This window comes from Rhinopithecus roxellana, chromosome 12 (genome assembly GCF_007565055.1).
Source record: "Rhinopithecus roxellana isolate Shanxi Qingling chromosome 12, ASM756505v1, whole genome shotgun sequence".
NCBI lineage: Eukaryota > Metazoa > Chordata > Mammalia > Primates > Cercopithecidae > Rhinopithecus > Rhinopithecus roxellana.
The window spans coordinates 3080159-3096876 of NC_044560.1; the positions used below are offsets into that span (position 1 = coordinate 3080159).

A 16718-nucleotide genomic window follows, 5' to 3' on the forward strand; every position below is an offset into this window, starting at 1 on the left:
CTCAAAAAAAAAAAGATCAGCTGGGCTTGGCGGCTCACGCCTGTGATCCCAGCACTTTGGGAGGCCCAGGTGGGCAGATCACAAGGTCAGGAGTTTGAGACCAGCCTGACAAACATGGTGAACCCCCGTCTCTACTAAAAATACAAAAATTAGCTGGGTGTGGTGGCGGGTGCCTGTAGTTGCAGGTACTCGGGAGGCTGAGGCAGGAGAATCGCTTGAACCCGGGAGGCAGAGGTTGCAGTGAGCTGATGATCATGCCACTGCACTCCAACCTGGGCAACCAAGCGAGACTCCATCTCAAAAAAAAAAAAAGTAGAATCAGACCTATGGAGGCAGGTCACTCGACCTCTCTGAGCCTGGTTTTCTCGTCTGTAAAATGGGATGTAGCTTGTGTTCTGGGCATGAAACCTAACAAAGCATGTAACGTGCTTGGCGCATGGGAAGAGCAGGAAGTACTCCCTGAAAGACAGCTGCTGTTACTATCCTGAGCTGACACCTTTCTCCCAGGGCTGCTGGAGTTAACATTATGTTCTGAACCAGGCCCACAGGCCCTGGAGCAGAAAGACCTGAGTTTAAGGACCAGTTCTGTTTACCTTCAGAGTAGCCAATGTGTTCAACTTCGCTGAACCCACTTTCCTCATGTGGGGATCACTGTGCCCAGCCTCCAGTATTATGAGCATTCTAGCAAATGAGTTTGAGTAAACCCAGCTTAATCCCTGATAGGCACTGGTCCTAGAGGAGATGTCATGTCATTGTCACCTTGCAGTGACTAGGGAGGATGGAATGTGTGGGGCCTCTCTCTCCTGGCTCAGCTTGTCAAACCAGTTGCTACTGTTCAGAAATGACTTCTTCATGGGATCTTCCCTGACCGATTGGGAGAGGGGTGGCCGATAGCCCTCGAACCTGTCCAGACTGAGAAACTCACCTCCCCACTCCCTTCACCCTTTGCTTATGGATGTGCCAACGCCACAGTTCATTATTCTGCCAACATGGCCGCCACTAGTTCTGATACCGTAGGTGCCGGTGAAAGGGCGTCTGGCAGGGCTGGGGTTGGTGACAGGCACCCGTCTCTCCCACAGGCCTACTTAGAGTTCTTCACTTCCCGTGAGACAGCGGAAGCGCTTCTGCAAGTGCTGAAGAAGTACGAGCTCCGGGTTAATTACCACCTTGTCAATGTGAAGGTAGGCCAGGCCCTGGGGTTCCCACAGAGTACCAGGCCCTTCGTTCGGCAAACACCCAGCACCTAGCCTGGGCTAGGCATTGTGCAAGACAGAGAGATACAGGCAGAACTGGGCCCCTGCTCTTAAGGAGCTCCCAGCCTAGTGAGGGAGGCAGATCAGTGTGTGACCACCAGCCAGTGTAAGTGGGAAAATCAAGTTCAGGAGACGATGCTGTCAGATCCAGAGGAGGGATGTCTCACCTAGAAGGCCAGGGAAGGCTTCTCAGAGGGGCCGTGTGGGAATCACCAAGGACAAAGAGGAGTTGGCCAACAGGAGAGAAGGGTATTCCTGGGACAGGACAGAGGACAGGCAGAGGCAGTGAGCCGCACCATCTGGGGAAACCGGGAACACAAGCAGGAGGAGGCAGGAGTGTTAAGCAGGGGCCAGGCCCGCAGAGGGCATGGTTGTCCTGCTGGAATTTGAGTTTTCCCTAAATGCAAGGGGAGCCCTTCTCCAGCAGTGGAGTAGCTTGGTTCCTGCTTTATTTTAGTCAAGTAACGGTGGATAGTCATACAGATGATAGGGACTGGGGAAGGCTAGAGCCGGTGAGGCCAGCAAAGAGACCCCTGGAGTGACCCAAGGCAAACACAGTCCTGGAGGTGGGCTAGACAAGAGGGAACGGATCAGAGAATGAGCAGGGGGTGCTCAGGGAGAAGAGGGGAAGTGGCCAGGACGCTTCTAGGTTTGGGCTTGTGTGGAGAGATATGTCATTCATAGATGCAGGCGGAGGAGGCCAGGAGTGGATGCACAGGGAGAGGGGAGTGGAGGTGCAGGGAGAGTGGAGGCCGGGAGTGGAGGCGCAGGCAGAGGGTATTAAGCCTGCATGGCCCCAGTGAGTCAAGGCTGTCCGGGCACTGGGACTCCAGTTGTCCTTGGCCCAGGTCTTACCCCCGCCCCACACCCCCCAGGGTGAAAACATCACCAATGCCCCCGAACTGCAGCCGAATGCTGTCACTTGGGGTATCTTCCCTGGGCGAGAGATCATCCAGCCCACCGTAGTGGATCCCATCAGCTTCATGTTCTGGAAGGTAAAGGAGCCGGGAGCAAGCTTGCCCCGCCTACCTGGAAAACCCTGGGGAGGGATTAGGACCAAGTCCCAAGCGTGTGCTGAAGGCCACACCCTGGGCCCGCTGGACCCAGCCTTCAGGCATACCGGGCTCTGACTCACCCGTGTCACTGCTGACGCAGGGCGTTTGCTTCTGGCCAGGGGTGGGAAGTGACACTGGCAGTGGGCCTTGTTCTATTCCGGGAAATGTCCTGTTGAGCAGAGCCCTTGGAGAGCCCTGTTAATCTTGCGTCTGTGTGTGTGCGTGTGTGCCTGTGTGCGTTGTGGGGGGTGTGTGGTGTGTGTGTAGGATGAGGCCTTCGCCCTGTGGATTGAGCGGTGGGGCAAGCTGTATGAGGAGGAGTCTCCATCCCGCACGATCATCCAGTACATCCACGACAACTACTTCCTGGTCAACCTGGTGGACAATGACTTCCCACTGGACAACTGCCTGTGGCAGGTGGTGGAAGACACACTTGAGCTTCTCAACAGGCCCACCCAGAATGAGAGAGAGACGGAGACTCCGTGACCCTGTGTCCTGACGCCCTGCGCTGGAGCCACTCCTGTCCCACCTTCCTTCTCCACAGTGCTACTTCTCTTGGGAACTTGGGAACCCCACTCTCCTTCATGTCTCCCCCACCCCTGGCCTCCACTCCACCTGACGATGGCAGCTAGACTGGAGTGAGGCTTCCAGGCTCTGGCTGGACCTGAGTTGGCCCCACATGGGAACCTAGTACTCGCTGCTCTAGCCAGGAGTCTGTGCTCTTTTGGTGGGGAGCACTTCTGTCTTGCAGAGGACCACACTGGGTGGCACCTCCTGAGAAGGCGAGGAGAGTGGTTGTTGCCAGCTAAGCCCTCGAACCAAGGCAGCCTCCAGAGCCAGCCTGGGACCCCCAGTGAACTTAACACTTGGAGCCTGTGCAGTACAGGCAAAACACGCATGGGCGCCAGGCACTGGTGGCATCATAGAAGAGCTGTGGCAAAGTGCTGTACCCTTCCACCTCCTAGAGGTGGGCAGCTGGGCCCCACCTACTTGTGAGTGGAGGGACACACCGCTGCCCGGCCTGGCCGCTTAGCCGTCCGTGGCGCCAGCCCCCTGGATGGGCATTGGGCTGACACCGACCATGCTGCTTTCTGGCACAGTTGTCTGTTCTGAGCTTTGAGAGAAAAAGTACCCCTTAAGGGTTGAAGGCAGCAGTCTGAACCCTTGTGCTTGGTGGGGGTCGTGGCCTTCCCCTTTTCCCTGGCTGTGGAGGCCTAAGGCTACCCCGTTCCCTGTCAGAAGCCAAGATGAGATTCACCAGCACAGGGGCCCCAGACCTGCCTAGGGCTGTGCAGCAGCCCAGCTTCCTGGCTTATTTTTCAGGTAGACCCTCGTCCTGCCAGCTGCCCTCCTCATTCCCTCGTCCTGTCCCAGAGGTTATCTGCCTGGCATGGCTCCCCAGGAGTCACCTGCAAGCCCCATGGCCCGGGGGCAGTGACTGGCAGGTGCAGATGGGCTGTTTCCTGTCCTGGATCCCAGCAGGCTGGGTGTTGGGGGGGGTGGCCCAGAGCAGCCTGATGGCCAAGGGGGTGGACGCAATTGTGGGACGTCCTCTTTACTCCCTTCCTGGCCTCACTGGCTGGGGCAGAAGGGCGGCCGCTAGGAGAGACTGAGAGAAGCAGCTAGGACTGAGGAGTGGGTTTTATTGTCCTTCAGAGCTCTTCAAGCTGTCCCCTATGTCATCACTCCCCGGATGTGTGGGGCATGGTTCCTTGCCTGGGAAGGCTAAGTTCAGTTCTGTTTTTACTCTCTGGGAACACATCACAGCTGCAGCTGTGCCCCGTGCTCTGCCCCAAGCCCCCAACCCCGCGGGGTTCCGGTGGCTTCCTGTCCACTCTCAGGGCCCTTAGGGCCTGGCTTGCTCCAGGGTCTTGGGCTACTGGCAGCTCCTCTCCTTGGGCTCCTGGCTGCCAGGCGTTGGTGCCACTTCTTAAAGGCCTGGAACCAGGGAGGGGAGGAAATGCTATTGTTGTGGGCTCTCTCCAGGGTCTGTGCTGTGCCTGCTAGAGCAACCCCTGTGCCCAGCTCCTTTTGTCCCCAGGGCCCCTCCCTCTGCCCCAGCAGCCAGCCAGTCTTGCCCAGACCAAATGCACAAGCTCAGAATAGATGTGATGGTGATCTGGGAAGCTGTACTCAGAGCAGAGCAAATGAGGGAGGGGGTGCTCAGGACCTAGGCCCTCCATGGGCTAGTGTGAGTGGCAGCCATACCTCATGCCACGCCTTCCCAAACTGAGGGACTGGGTGGGCCTGGCCTGAGCTGGGGCCACAAATCAAATCAAGGGCTTCAGCATTCAGCCTGTGTGTTCTGTAATGGAACTGACCCCCTCCCCTGAAAACAAAGGAGCCCTGGGGCTGGCAAGCAGGGAAACAGATCCGCGGTGCGCAGCTGTGGCACAGGCTTCTGGAAGGCTGGCTGGGTGGAGTGCAGGGAAGAGGGTAGTACCTGGGAAAGGACCCAGCCATCTTCCTGCTGCTGTAACTGCTGAGCCACTCGCAGTCGCAGGATCCGCTGCCACCACGTCCGCCAGGCGGATCTCAGGTGCCACTCCCTGAGCTTTGGGGACAGTTGGCAGAGGAGGCCTCTTGCGCTGACGCGCCCCCGCAGTCGCCAGCCCTTGTGCCTTTCTCCCCCCACAGCTCTGCGGCACCAGAGTGAAAGGGCTATGGCAAGGGGGTGTCATCTGAGGATTAACAATGCAGATTCCTGGGCCTGTCCCCCAAGGTTTTGGAGTCAGTAGGTCCAAGGGCCATACTTTTGAGAGGGGTTACGATTGAGTATGAGGTGAAATGGGAGATGGTCAGTATGGAGAGGGGCTGCGCCCACTCACCAGGGTCCGTGCCAGCTGCTCTGCCCCTTGGGCATCCACCCAGTGCTGCCATGCTGCTGCCAGGCACCTGGCCTGCTGGGAACCCCGCAGCCCATGAAGCAGTGCCTTAAGGCACGGGCGCTGCAGGTACTTCCTCCTGATGGCCAAGAGCATCGTGACCCTTCAGGGCCAGAAGGAGGGCAGAGCCATGGGCCTGGGCCTGCTTTTCCAGGATCCTACAGGAAAGAGCACTGGCCAGAGAGGGCCCAGCTCTAGCCATGGCTCAGGCAAGCCCCTCGGCCCCTGCCCCCATTCCTCAGACCCCCCAAACTGCACACCCAGCTCCTCTCACCCCAGCCTCCTTTTATGGGCCTCGCTTTGGGCTCTGAGGGCTCTGGACTCAGGGCTGGAGTGTCCTCTTGGTCCCTGGTCCCTCATCCACAGGGGCAGGCCTGGGACCCAGCTACTCTGTCCGGGCCACTGCGGCCAGAGCTGGAAGGCAGGGCAGAGGGATTGTTCTCCGCACCCTGGAAAGGGGAGTTGAGTCAGAAGAGCTTAATGTGGGTCCAAGAAGGCAGCTGCGCTTAGTGCCCGCCTAGGAGTTGAGTACAGTGAGGAGCGTGGAGGAAGGTGCTGAGCTCAGCCTTGTGCCCTGCCCCCCATCTCCCCAGGCCTCCAGCCGCTCTGGGCTGCTGCCCAAAGAGAAATCACAGGGGCGGGACGGGAACGCAAAGTGTTTTCTCAGAACACCTGAAACATTCCTAAAAGGGAATAGATGGGGAGAATGGTCAGTACACATAACACGGTGTCCCAAGGAGCTGATTTCCAGGCCCCTGAGGACTGGAGACTACTTCACCCCTGCACTTCAGACACTGTTTGTCCTCCGGGGCAAGGTCTTACTCTGAGCCCAGGCCGTTCCCCTTGGCTTTCTCTGTCCACCCAGGCTGCACTGCAGTGATGGCGCGGGCGGCACCAGGCCTGTGGCCTGTGTCCAGCAGCTGCGGGTCTGAAGGAACAACCAGAAAGGAGCACCTGAACCCCATGGGCTTGGACCTCCTGGGGCCCCACTGGGATGTCTTGGCTGGCAGGACACATCCCTGCTTCTTCCACCCATTCCCCCATGTGGCCGAAGACATTCCAACAGTGGGGTGGGCCCCTAGTGGTTACCCCTCAGTGCCTGGGAGCACAGCCCTGGGAGGTGGGTGTTTCTCTCGCCACTTAAAACTTTTCAAAGCTGAGTTACTTGTCTGAGGCCTCATACCTCAGAAGTGGTCTGACTCCGGAGTCCGAGCCCCCGGCTAGTACTCTACAGACAGGGGGCTCTCCAAAGGGGCTGCTGGGGTATGTGTGCCTGTGGCAGAAAAGAGGGGGCCCTGGAACTAAGCACCCTAGGTGCCATTCCCAGCGTTTAGTTTCTAGAGGCCTCAGTTTCTCCATCACTTTATGGGATCCTTGTCTTGAATAGAAATGTAAAAGTACTCTGAGAAGCAACTGCCCTGTAGCTTATTTAGAAAGAAGAGACCCTGAGCCCCTAGAACCTGCTGCTGCCATAGCCCCATATGTGTGAATTCTGCAACTAGCCAAGGCTAGTTCCTTTCAATTCCACTTAAAAAACAAAAACCGGGAGGCACGGTGGCTCATGGCGTAACGGGCCTGCCCAACGGTTGGGGAGGCCAAGGCAGGCAGATCGCTGAAGCCCAGGAGTTCGAGACAAGCCCTGGCAACATAGTGAGACCCCATTTCTACAAAAAAAAATAAAATTAGCCGGGTGTGGTGGCACACGCCTGTAGTCTCAGCTACTCACGCGGCTGAGGTGGAAGGATCGTTTGAGCCCTGGAGGTTGAGGCTGCAGTGAGCTGTGATCGCACCACTGCATTCCGGCCTGGGCAACAGAGTGAGACACTGTCTGAAAACAAAAAACAACGACCGAAAAAAGTCACCTTAGCTTTTTCTCTTAGAATCTTCTCTAAAATGTATTATTTGTGGCATTCTGAAATAAGATTCATGATGATGCCTGTTGATCTTAGGGACACTACCTCACCTGCCAGTATCTTTGGGGCTGTGTCCTTCAAGGACATGTCCCCAGACTGCTGTGCAGTGTCATTTTCTGTTTGGTTTTGTGGTGGCTTCTTCCCTCTTGCTAGGCCATCAACCTCTTATCACCATTTGTTGGTGTCAGAACTAACTGCTTCTGGTCTGGAGAGGGACTGACCAATGCTATTGGGTAGAGAGAATTATGAAAGAAATTCTGGTATTTTTCTACTTTATATTTTCTGTAATGAGCATATTTCACTTTTCCAATAAGGAAAAGAAAAAAAAAAAAAAAAAAAAAAAAAAAACCTTGACCTGGTGCAGTGGCTCACACCTGTAATCCCAGCACTTTGGGAAGTCGAGGTGGGAGGATCACTTGAATTCAGGAGTTTCACCATATTGCCCAAGCAATATGGTGAAACCCCGTCTCTACTAAAAATACAAAAATTAGTCAGGTGTGGTGGCACGCACCCTGTAGTCCCAGCTACTCAGGAGGCTGAGGTGGGAGGATCGCTTGAACCTGGGAGGTGGAGGTTGCAGTGAGTTGAGATCACACCTCTGCTTCAGCCTGGGCAATTGAGCCAGATTCTGTCTCAAAAATAAAAAAAAACAAAAAACAAAAAAATGCTACTGTTCCATGTACCTATCCTGATCTTCAACTGCACCGTGAGAAAGCATGCATTTCAGTGTCTCCCTAACAGGCTGTGACCCAACACGCTGGTCTTTGTGTCCAGACCTGCAGTGGGCTGGCACTCGAGAGGTGCTGGGTTCATCTTTGCTGATGGATTCAGAGTTGCTTGTCGGAGGCTGACTGAGAACTGGGTCAAGCAGTTCAGAACTGGGTCAGCAGTACAAGGCTGCTGGGCCCCTGGGGAGGCATGCAGCCATGCTGCCACCATGGGCTGAATCAAGCTGATTCTAAGGCCGGTGGTCCGAGGGTCGTTTTTGGACCTCCCGCCCTGCCTAGGCTCCCCTCACCTGCTTCCAAGGGGCTGGGGCGTCCAGCAGCAGGCTCCCCCTGCTGGCCATCCGGGGCCAGAGCGTGAGGTCAGCCTGGGGCTTGGGGCAGACCTTGCCGGCCCCTGGGGCCTTGGCCCGCAGTCCCAGCCGCAGCCTGAGCTGCGCCATCTGCAGGAAGCGTTTGAGCTCAGCCTGCTGGAGCTGGGTGACGATGGCTCGCTGGACACTGCCGCAAGCCCCCAACTGCGTTGAGGCCTCTAGGACCCTGCGGGAGAGGGAGGAGTCTGCAGCCAGGGCCATCAGGGCCAGGACTCTCTGCAGGGAGCCCTCCCAGTGCCCTGCAGGAGGGGCCCCTCCAGGCCAAGCCCCAGCCACCTCCCACACCCTCTTCTGGAGGGAAAGTCTGGGTAAACAGGATGGAGAGCGGCCTGGAAGGAGAAAATTGCAGACAGGGACAAACATCCTGTTTAGGGGCAGAGAGGGGACAGTCCTGCCAGTGCCACTTTGCCTCCCCTTCCCTGGCGTTTATGGCGCTTGCTGAGTGGCTGGCAGGACCATTAGAGACTTTCCAAGGAGGGGACACACAGCAAGAGGTGGTGCCAGGATGTGGTCCAGGACTAGATGGCCAGGGCGGCCTCTCCCTGTCACCCCCAATCACCCTCTTGAGCCTTCGCCCTGCCACCCAGCCACGAATTACGCTCTACCCCTGCCAAAAACAGGCTCGAGGCCTGAGCTGGAAGCACAAAGTGGGGCTGCGCTTAGACCACGGCACTCAACAGGCTCGTGGCTTCCAGGAAGCATGGGCTCAGCTGACCTGGCCCCGACAGGACTCACGCACCCACAGTGCCCAGCACCGAGTCCAGCACCGGGCTGCCTGGGCCCCAGCACTCTCTCCTTCCTGCTGCTGGGCCTCACGGTGCATGTCCGGGGCCACTGGCCATGCTGGGAAGGCCTGCGGGGCCCGGGCCTTCTTCGGCTGCCCATCTTCCTGGCCTTGCTGCCCGCAGCTTCTCCAGTGGGCAAGGGAGGCCTGGGCCACACGCTGTTCCTGTGCCCCGGCTACCGCTGCCTGGGCTTCCCGCCATGTGGCAAACCCGGCCCCCAGTGCCCTTCTCCTCAGGTCATCCTGAAAGGCTTGACGCTGGGCCCGGAGCACCCCTGTGTCTCTTACAACCTCACACCAGGCCTGGAAGTAGCTGCAAAACAGATGCATGGGGCCGGGTATGGTGGCTCATGCTTGTAATCTCAGCACTTTGGGAGGCCAAGGTAAGTGGATCACCTGAGGTCAGTTTGAGACCGGCCTGACCAACATGGTGAAACCCCATCTCTACTAAAAATACAAAAATTAGCCATGTATGGCGACGGGCACCTGTAATCCCAGCTACTTGAGAAGCTGAGGCAGAAGAATTGCTTGAACCTGGGAGGCAGAGGTTGCAGTAAGCCGAGATCGCGTCACTGCACTCCAGCCTGGGTGACAAGAGTGAAACTCCATCTCAAAAAAACAAAACAAAACAAAAACAGATGCATGGGAGGGCTTGTCTCGTTCTCAGAGTCAAAAGTCACATTTATTCAATGTTACACCTGCAAAGCTCCCACAAAACAGTAAACGACTAGGAATGGGTGAAAGCACTGGCTTTCCATCTTGGAATCTCAGCCTCAGAGGGCAGGGCCTGCCCTGCAAAGGCATGGGAACCAGCAGTATGGGTTCAAGTCCCACACCAGCCATGTCCTGCCTCCCATCACATGCCCAGGTGGTTGGTGAGGGAGAGGAACACCATCTCCCACTCACTGAGAAGCCAAGAAAAAAAACATTTACAACTGGGTGCAGTGGCTCACGCCAGTAATCCTAGCACTTTGGGAGGCAGAAGAGGGGCAGATCACCTGAAGCTGGGAGTTTGAGACCAGCTTGATGAACATGGAGAAACCCTGTCTCTACTAAAAATACAAAATTAGCTGGGCGTGGTGCCACATGCCTGTAATCCCAGCTACTCAGGAGGCTGAGGCAGGAGAATTGCTTGAACCTGGGAGGCAGAGGCTACGGTGAGCCAAGATGGCGCCATTGCACTCCAGCCTGGGCAACAAGAGCGAGACTCCATCTCAAAAAAAACAACCCCAGCCGGGTGCGGTGGCTCAAGCCTGTAATCCCAGCACTTTGGGAGGCCGAGATGGGCGGATTACGAGGTCAGGAGATCGAGACCATCCTGGCTAACATGGTGAAACCCTGTCTCTACTAAAAAATACAAAAAACTAGCCGGGCGAGGTTACGGGCGCCTGTAGTCCCAGCTACTCGGGAGGCTGAGGCAGGAGAATGGCGTAAACCCGGGAGACGGAGCTTGCAGTGAGCTGAGATCCGGCCACTGCACTCCAGCCTGGGCGACAGAGCGAGACTCCGTCTCAAAAAAAAAAAAAAAAAAAAAAAACCCATCTACACCCTCAGATGCAAAAGCACAGACGTCAGCCATTCTGTAGCCAACAGTTCACTGCCGCTATGGGGACACTGAACATTCGCATTTGTACTGAACTGTGGGAGGAGGGAGGAGCCATTCTGCATCCCTCTGCTTGGTTTTACAATGTGCATTCATAAACTGTATACATGTTCCACCAGAACATCTTTACTTAAATGAAGATTGCACTCTCTTCTCTTAGCGATGGTGTACAGCAGACATCTCCTTGCTGTAACTCCTCACAATGGGCATTATGGTAGATTTCCGAGGAGTGGATTTCTCCTTTTTTTTTTTTTTTTGAGACGGAGCCTTGTTTAGTCACCCAGGCTGGAGTGCAGTGGCACAATCTCGGCTCACCGCAACCTCCACCTCCTGGATTCAAGTGATTCTCCTGCCTGACTGTCCTGAGTAGCTGGGACTACAGGCACCTGCCACCACACCTGGTTATTTTTCATATTTTTAGTAGAGATGGGGTTTCATCATGTTGGCCAGGCTGGTCTTAAACTCCTGACCTCAAGTGATCCACCTGCCTTGGCCTCCCGAAGTGCTGTATAATAGGCGTGAGCTACTGTTCTCAGCTGATTTCTCCCATTTTAATCATATCCTCTAAAACCAAAGAACTGACCTGGCCAGGAGCTGGACTCCCAGGGCTTGTTGGGGCCACAGGTTAGGGTTGGGGTTTGCCACCACTCCCAAAATAGATAATAAGGTGTCAGTGATCATGGCCCTCTGTCTCTGGCCTAGGGTTTCCCTTCATGCCCCTTTTTTCCCAGGCCATAGGCCTCTGATCTGGGCCACCCTCTGAGCTTCCCACCCCCTGGGTGCTCTTCCTGCTATTCCTTGGGTGGGGAGGACCAACACCTTCCCACCCCCAGGCCCACCCACCTCTGCAGTAGCAGTTGCTCTGGCCGGGTCACTGTGCGTCTCTGACGAGCTGCTGCCTGCTGCCAGCTCCGCAACACAGCCCTCTGCAGGCCCTGGAGGTGGACCTGCATCCATGTCTGGCACTTTTCATGCAGGAAGTGCTGTCCTGGGGCCAGAGAGATGCTGAAGAGCCACTGGGTGCTCACCCCAGCCTCTCCCCATGGGTCTCTGCTTAGCCAGACCTTCGCCCCTACCAGGTGGGAACAGACAAGACCGCCCTGACTGTGTTAAAAAGCCTCTATTACGGGTGTCCGGCTGGTGACCAGGCCAGCCCAGCTCATAGAGTTGTTGGGTTTTTGTTTGTTAATTTTGCCACAAGGTTTTCGAATCTGGAGAATTCCGGTGAAAATCTAATTTTCTTTTTTTCTTTTTTTTGAGACAGAGTCTCACTCTGACACCCAGGCTGGAGTGCAGTGGCCGGATCTCAGGCTCACTGCAACCTCTGCCTCCCGGGTTCACGCCATTCTCCTGCCTCAGCCTCCGGAGTAGCTGGGACTACAGGCGCCCGCCAGCCACGCCTGGCTAGTTTTTTGTATTTTTAGTAGAGACTGGGTTTCACCGTGTTAGCCAGGATGGTCTTGATCTCCTGACCTCGTGATCCGCCAGCTTCGGCCTCCCAAAGTGCTGGGATTACAGGCATGAGCCACCGTGCCCGGCCCAAAAATCTAATTTTCAATTTTTCTCTAAAAACTGGAAGTTCTGGAAACACTGGCTCAGTGTTCCCGCTGGGGAATGACTGGGCTGCGTAAGCAGCTGTCCCCAGCAGACAGGACATGACTTTCCAGAACAACCACAGCCCTGCCTGCCAGCATTAATGCGATGTGTTGGTGTAGTGGGCAGCCTCCAAGATAGCATCCTGTGTTCCCGTCCTGGGCAATGCCCCGCCTTGAATACGGACTGGGTTTATTAATTTGCTTCTAAGAGACAGAATTTGGCAGAAGCAATGGGATGTCACTTCTGATATCAGGTTATAAAAAGATTGCTTGGGGCCAGGTGTGGTGGCTCACGCTTGTAATCCCAGCACTTTGGAAGGTGGAGGTGGATTGATCACTGGAGGGCAGGAATTCGAGACCAGCCCGGCAACATGGTGAAACCCCGTCTCTACTAAAAATACAAAAATTAGCCAGGCATGGTGGCAGGCACCTGTAATCCCACCTACTAGGGGAGCTGAGGCAGGAGAATTGCTTGAACCCAGGGGGCGGAGGTTGCAGTGAGCCCAGATCGTACCACTGTATGCCTGGGCAACAGAGCGAGACCGTCTCAAAAAAAAAAAAGAAAGAAAGACTGGTTGGGCCATGCAACAGCTCTTTTTGCCCAGAGGCGAAGACCCAGACAGCAAGCCTGCCTTGGGACTATCCCTCCTCCCTTCTCTGGCCACATTCCTCAGGGCTTCTAACACACTGCACCCTCAGCCAGCTCTGCAAATCCAGTCCTTCCCACTGCCCTATTTTGCTGACCCCTTCCCACACCTCAACTTCTCTCTCCATTGCTCTGCCTGCTGAGCCCTCCTTACCTCCACCTGGGACCCTCCCTGGCTAACTCTACCGGCCTCTAAGGGCACCGTGACTCTGGCCACTTCTCCCCCAGCTCAGGGCTCAGACCAGTGACTCCTAGAGGCCAGGTGAGGATAAGGATGAAGATTAAGGTGATGAGGTAGGGACTACATTATCCCCATTTTACAGATGTGTAAGCTGAGACTCAGAGAGGTTAAGTAGGTTGTTTACGGTTCACACAGCCAGGGTACGGAAGAGCAGGGATTCAAACTCAAGACTACAGAGTCCAAGCCCCCAGGTCCTGCTCAGCCACCCACCTCCTGGGTGTACCCTGTGGGGATCTCATCACCAGACTTCGCTAGGGGATGGGAGGGGATGGGAGATGGTGAGGCACTCTGCAGAGTCACTGTTCCTCTAGGAAATTTCATAGCTGAGGTCCATTCATTTACTCATACATCGCACCATGTGTAAGGGTTGGTCGGCCTGTTTTCTTTGAACCCAGCTAAGTCAGTGTCACAGCTCAGCGGACCTCTCTGATCAACGGCATTTGTTATCTATGGCTGTGTAACAAATTACCCAAGTACTTATTAGTTTTAAACCACAGATGTTTGTTATCTCACAGTTTCTATGGGTCAGGAGTCCAGATGTAGCTTAGCCTCTGCCTCAAAGCCTCCCATGAGGTTACAGTCAAGTTGTTGGCCAGGGCTGCAGTCTGGGTCTCAGACAGACCCTGGCCCTGCCCTCACCTGCAGTGCCCCCAACCCAGTCTCCACTCACCCTGCCAAGAGGAGTGCCAGTGGCATAGGGCATCTCGTGTCAGTCGCCAGCCCCGCTCCTGGGCCCACCTCTCCACCAGCCGTGATTGCACCAGCCGCCGACGCCACAGGCCCAGCACAACCCTGCAGCTCCGATCCCAGGCCCAGTGGGAAGCCAGCTCTCTCCAGGCCCCTTGGGCTGTTGCCCAGCGGCTCCAGCTGAGGAAGATGCTGGGAAAGGGAGGGTCCACCCTGAGGATGGCCACTGTCCCCCAAATCCCAGGCCAGCCGTGCCCCGCCCTCCTCTCTCTTCCTCTCTCCAGCAGTGGGGGGCTCTGGGTGACTCTTCTGTTTCCATTATGGGAGGGTGGGTTGCTGGGGACTGGAGGGGTCAAGCACCTCTCCGAGGGTCATGATGACTAGTTGGGGGGATAGGGTGGGACTCTAGACCCACACTGCCAAGTCCTGTGCTCAACCACTAGCCATAAACATTGCTATGGACTGAGCACTCACAACGTGCCACACACGGCACTGGGGAATGTTTGTGCCCTGCCTCGCCACTGCCCCACTGGAGCGAGTACTATTAACCCCATTTTACAGATAGGCAAATAGAGGCACAGAGAAGTTATGCAACTTGCCCAAGATCACACAGCCACTGAGGGGCAAAGCTGGGATTAGAACCCAGGGAGACCAACTCTTACGCATTGTGCTATAAATGAATAAACCTCGGCTGTGAAGTCTCCAAGAGGAACAGTGACTCTGTAGAGTGCCTCACCGCTCCCTGACACCCTCTCAGTAGGACAGGGCGGGAAGACAGGAGTAACTGAAGCCCCCTGAGGTGCAGACCCCAAGGGGCTGCTTCTGTGAAGGCCAAGGGTGGATGGGAGAAGGGGCTGGGAAACAGTAAGTCCATAGAGTGGCAGGCGGATGGGGAGGGGTCCCTACCGCCTCTGGAGGGTATGCTGGTACCACCTGGCCGTGCCCTGGAACTGCTGGGCCCCTGCCCACCAGAGCAGAAGGCACTGCCCCTGCTGCCGCTGCTCAGCTGCCCACAGAAGGCTCCCCTGGAAAGTCTCCAGGAGGGCGGGGGCCCTGGGAACCTGGGGAAGGAGGTGTGGAGTCCTGGGTCCCCCGCCCTGTCCCCTTCCCACAATCTCCAACCACCCACCTCCACCTGCCCAGCCCCTCCCCACCCACCTACCTCTCACCTTCTCCAGGGAGCCTTGGGATGTGCTGCTGCCCATTGGCTCCAGAGCCGAGGGGGTCTTGGTGCAGCTTGATGTGGCATCTGGGCCCAATGCCCTCACGCGCCACCATCTCAGGCTGCGCTGCAGCATCCGCTGCTGCAGGCCCTGGAGGAAGGAGCTAGAGAAGGGGCAGGTGAGTGCCCAGCCCAGCCTCACCCCCAGGCTGGGCAGGGTGGCCAAGCAAGGGCTACCCCACCCTGGCCGCTGTGAAAGAGATGGGCTGGAAGGGTGCGAGACACTGGGCTAGCACTCCACACTGCCGCCCCCCACAGCGGCTGCATGCTGGGATTACTGGGGGCTTCAAGAGATACCAGTGCCCATCAGGGTCCCATCCCTAGATTCTGCTAGATTCTGACTTAAGGGTCAGGGTACAGCCTGGGCTTCCAGACTTTTCTAGAGTTCTCTGAGTGACTTCAGTGAGCAGCTGAGACTGGGCTGACTGGGCTAATGCTTTTTTTTTTTTAGACAGGGTCTGACTCTGTGGCCCAGGCTGGAGTGCAGTGGCACAATCTTAGCTTACTGCAACCTCTGCCTCCTGGGCTCAAGCGATCCTCCCGCCTCAGCCTCCCGAGTAGCTGGGATTACAGGTGCGTGCCACCACGTCTGGCTAATCGAGCTAATGCTCCACCTGCATTACTGGCTGGCCTCATCATGCTCCGGGGGCGGGCTGGGAGCCCATGCAGCTGATCAGAGATGGAGCTGAGCTCCAGGCCCAGGGACCCCAGACGCCAGGGCCCACGCCCACAACCACACCAGTACTTCTGCCTCCACTCACTTATAAAAATAAGAAAGCTGAGCCTGGGGAAAAGTCATTTCCCCAAACTCCAGATAGCAGCAGACTTGGGATTCATCTAGGCCCTGGAGGGTGCCCCGGGAGAGCTGCCAGGAGATATCAACTGTGCCCTGAGGTCCAAAGGCCAGAGGATGGGCTGGAGAGGGAGGGCCTGGGGGCTGTGGGGCAGGCATGTGAGTAATGAGTAGTGCCCTCACATTCTGAAAGGTCACGGTGAATTGAATTCTCCTGGACTTGCAGGGATACACTGAAAGAGGCTGAGGGTCCAAGTGGACCATGTGAGTATGTGGTTTTCAAGGACAGAATTCTTTTTTTTTTTTTTTTTTGAGACGGAGTCTCACTGTGTCACCTGACTAGAGTGCAGTGGCATGATCTTGGCTCACTGCAATCTCTGCCTCCTGGGTTCAAGTCATTCTTCTGTCTCAGCCTCCCAAGTAGCTGGGATTACAGGTGCTTGCCACCACGCCTGGCTAACTTTTGTATTTTTAGTAGAGACGGGGTTTCGCCATGTTGGCCAGGCTGGTCTCGAACTCCTGACCTCAGGTGATCCCCTGGCCTTGGCCTCTTAAAGTGCTGGGATTACAGGCGTGAGCCACCGCGCCCAGCCAAGGGCAGAATTCTTAACCCTGCAACTGCTGGCCTCCATTCCTCCTGACATCCCCTCAGGGAAGCTGGCTGCTCCTGATCGCCACCCTCCCCTCACCCACAGCCTTTGTCTGGGCTCTGAATCCCAGCAGTGACCATCTTATGTGGGGGCAGCAACAAGGTCTCACCACAGGACCTTCTTGCTCCTGACTCCCACTGGGATTTACAGCAACCTGCTCCAGCCCTCTGAGCCTCACTTTCTCTAGTTGTGTAATGAGGCCGATGGGGGAGGAGATAAGAGCTTGATCCCTGGCTCCTGCCCTTGTTCCTTTACAGTATTTATTCCGTGCCTGCAACATGCCAGGCACCTG

General features: G+C 56.3%; 2 protein-coding genes and 1 long non-coding RNA gene across 7 annotated transcripts in view; 2 read left to right on the plus strand and 1 right to left on the minus strand.

Moving 5' to 3' along the window:
* The window catches only part of MTHFR (methylenetetrahydrofolate reductase), a 21575-nt gene extending 14155 nt beyond the window's left edge, over positions 1 to 7420 (plus strand). For all 5 annotated transcript variants that reach the window (XM_010357370.2, XM_030942222.1, XM_030942220.1 and 2 more), the window contains exons 10-12: positions 1080 to 1181; positions 2129 to 2248; positions 2576 to 7420. In XM_010357370.2, the coding sequence (XP_010355672.1) occupies positions 1080 to 1181; positions 2129 to 2248; positions 2576 to 2794 (441 nt within the window). In that variant the 3' untranslated portion in view covers positions 2795 to 7420. The remainder of the gene's footprint in view (positions 1 to 1079; positions 1182 to 2128; positions 2249 to 2575) is intronic.
* The window catches only part of C12H1orf167 (chromosome 12 C1orf167 homolog), a 26808-nt gene continuing 14021 nt past the window's right edge, over positions 3932 to 16718 (minus strand). Inside the window, 11 exon segments of the mRNA XM_010357368.2 lie at positions 3932 to 4247; positions 4769 to 4862; positions 5137 to 5366; positions 5468 to 5642; positions 6016 to 6121; positions 8218 to 8371; positions 8871 to 9302; positions 11436 to 11580; positions 13745 to 13953; positions 14668 to 14822; positions 14931 to 15087. Coding sequence (XP_010355670.2) covers positions 4070 to 4247; positions 4769 to 4862; positions 5137 to 5366; positions 5468 to 5642; positions 6016 to 6121; positions 8218 to 8371; positions 8871 to 9302; positions 11436 to 11580; positions 13745 to 13953; positions 14668 to 14822; positions 14931 to 15087 — 2035 coding nt within the window. The 3' untranslated portion in view covers positions 3932 to 4069.
* LOC104657547 lies at positions 14137 to 16661 on the plus strand. Its single transcript, XR_747304.2, has 3 exons — positions 14137 to 14625; positions 14940 to 15102; positions 15439 to 16661. It is a non-coding gene; the product is annotated as an uncharacterized LOC104657547 (long non-coding RNA).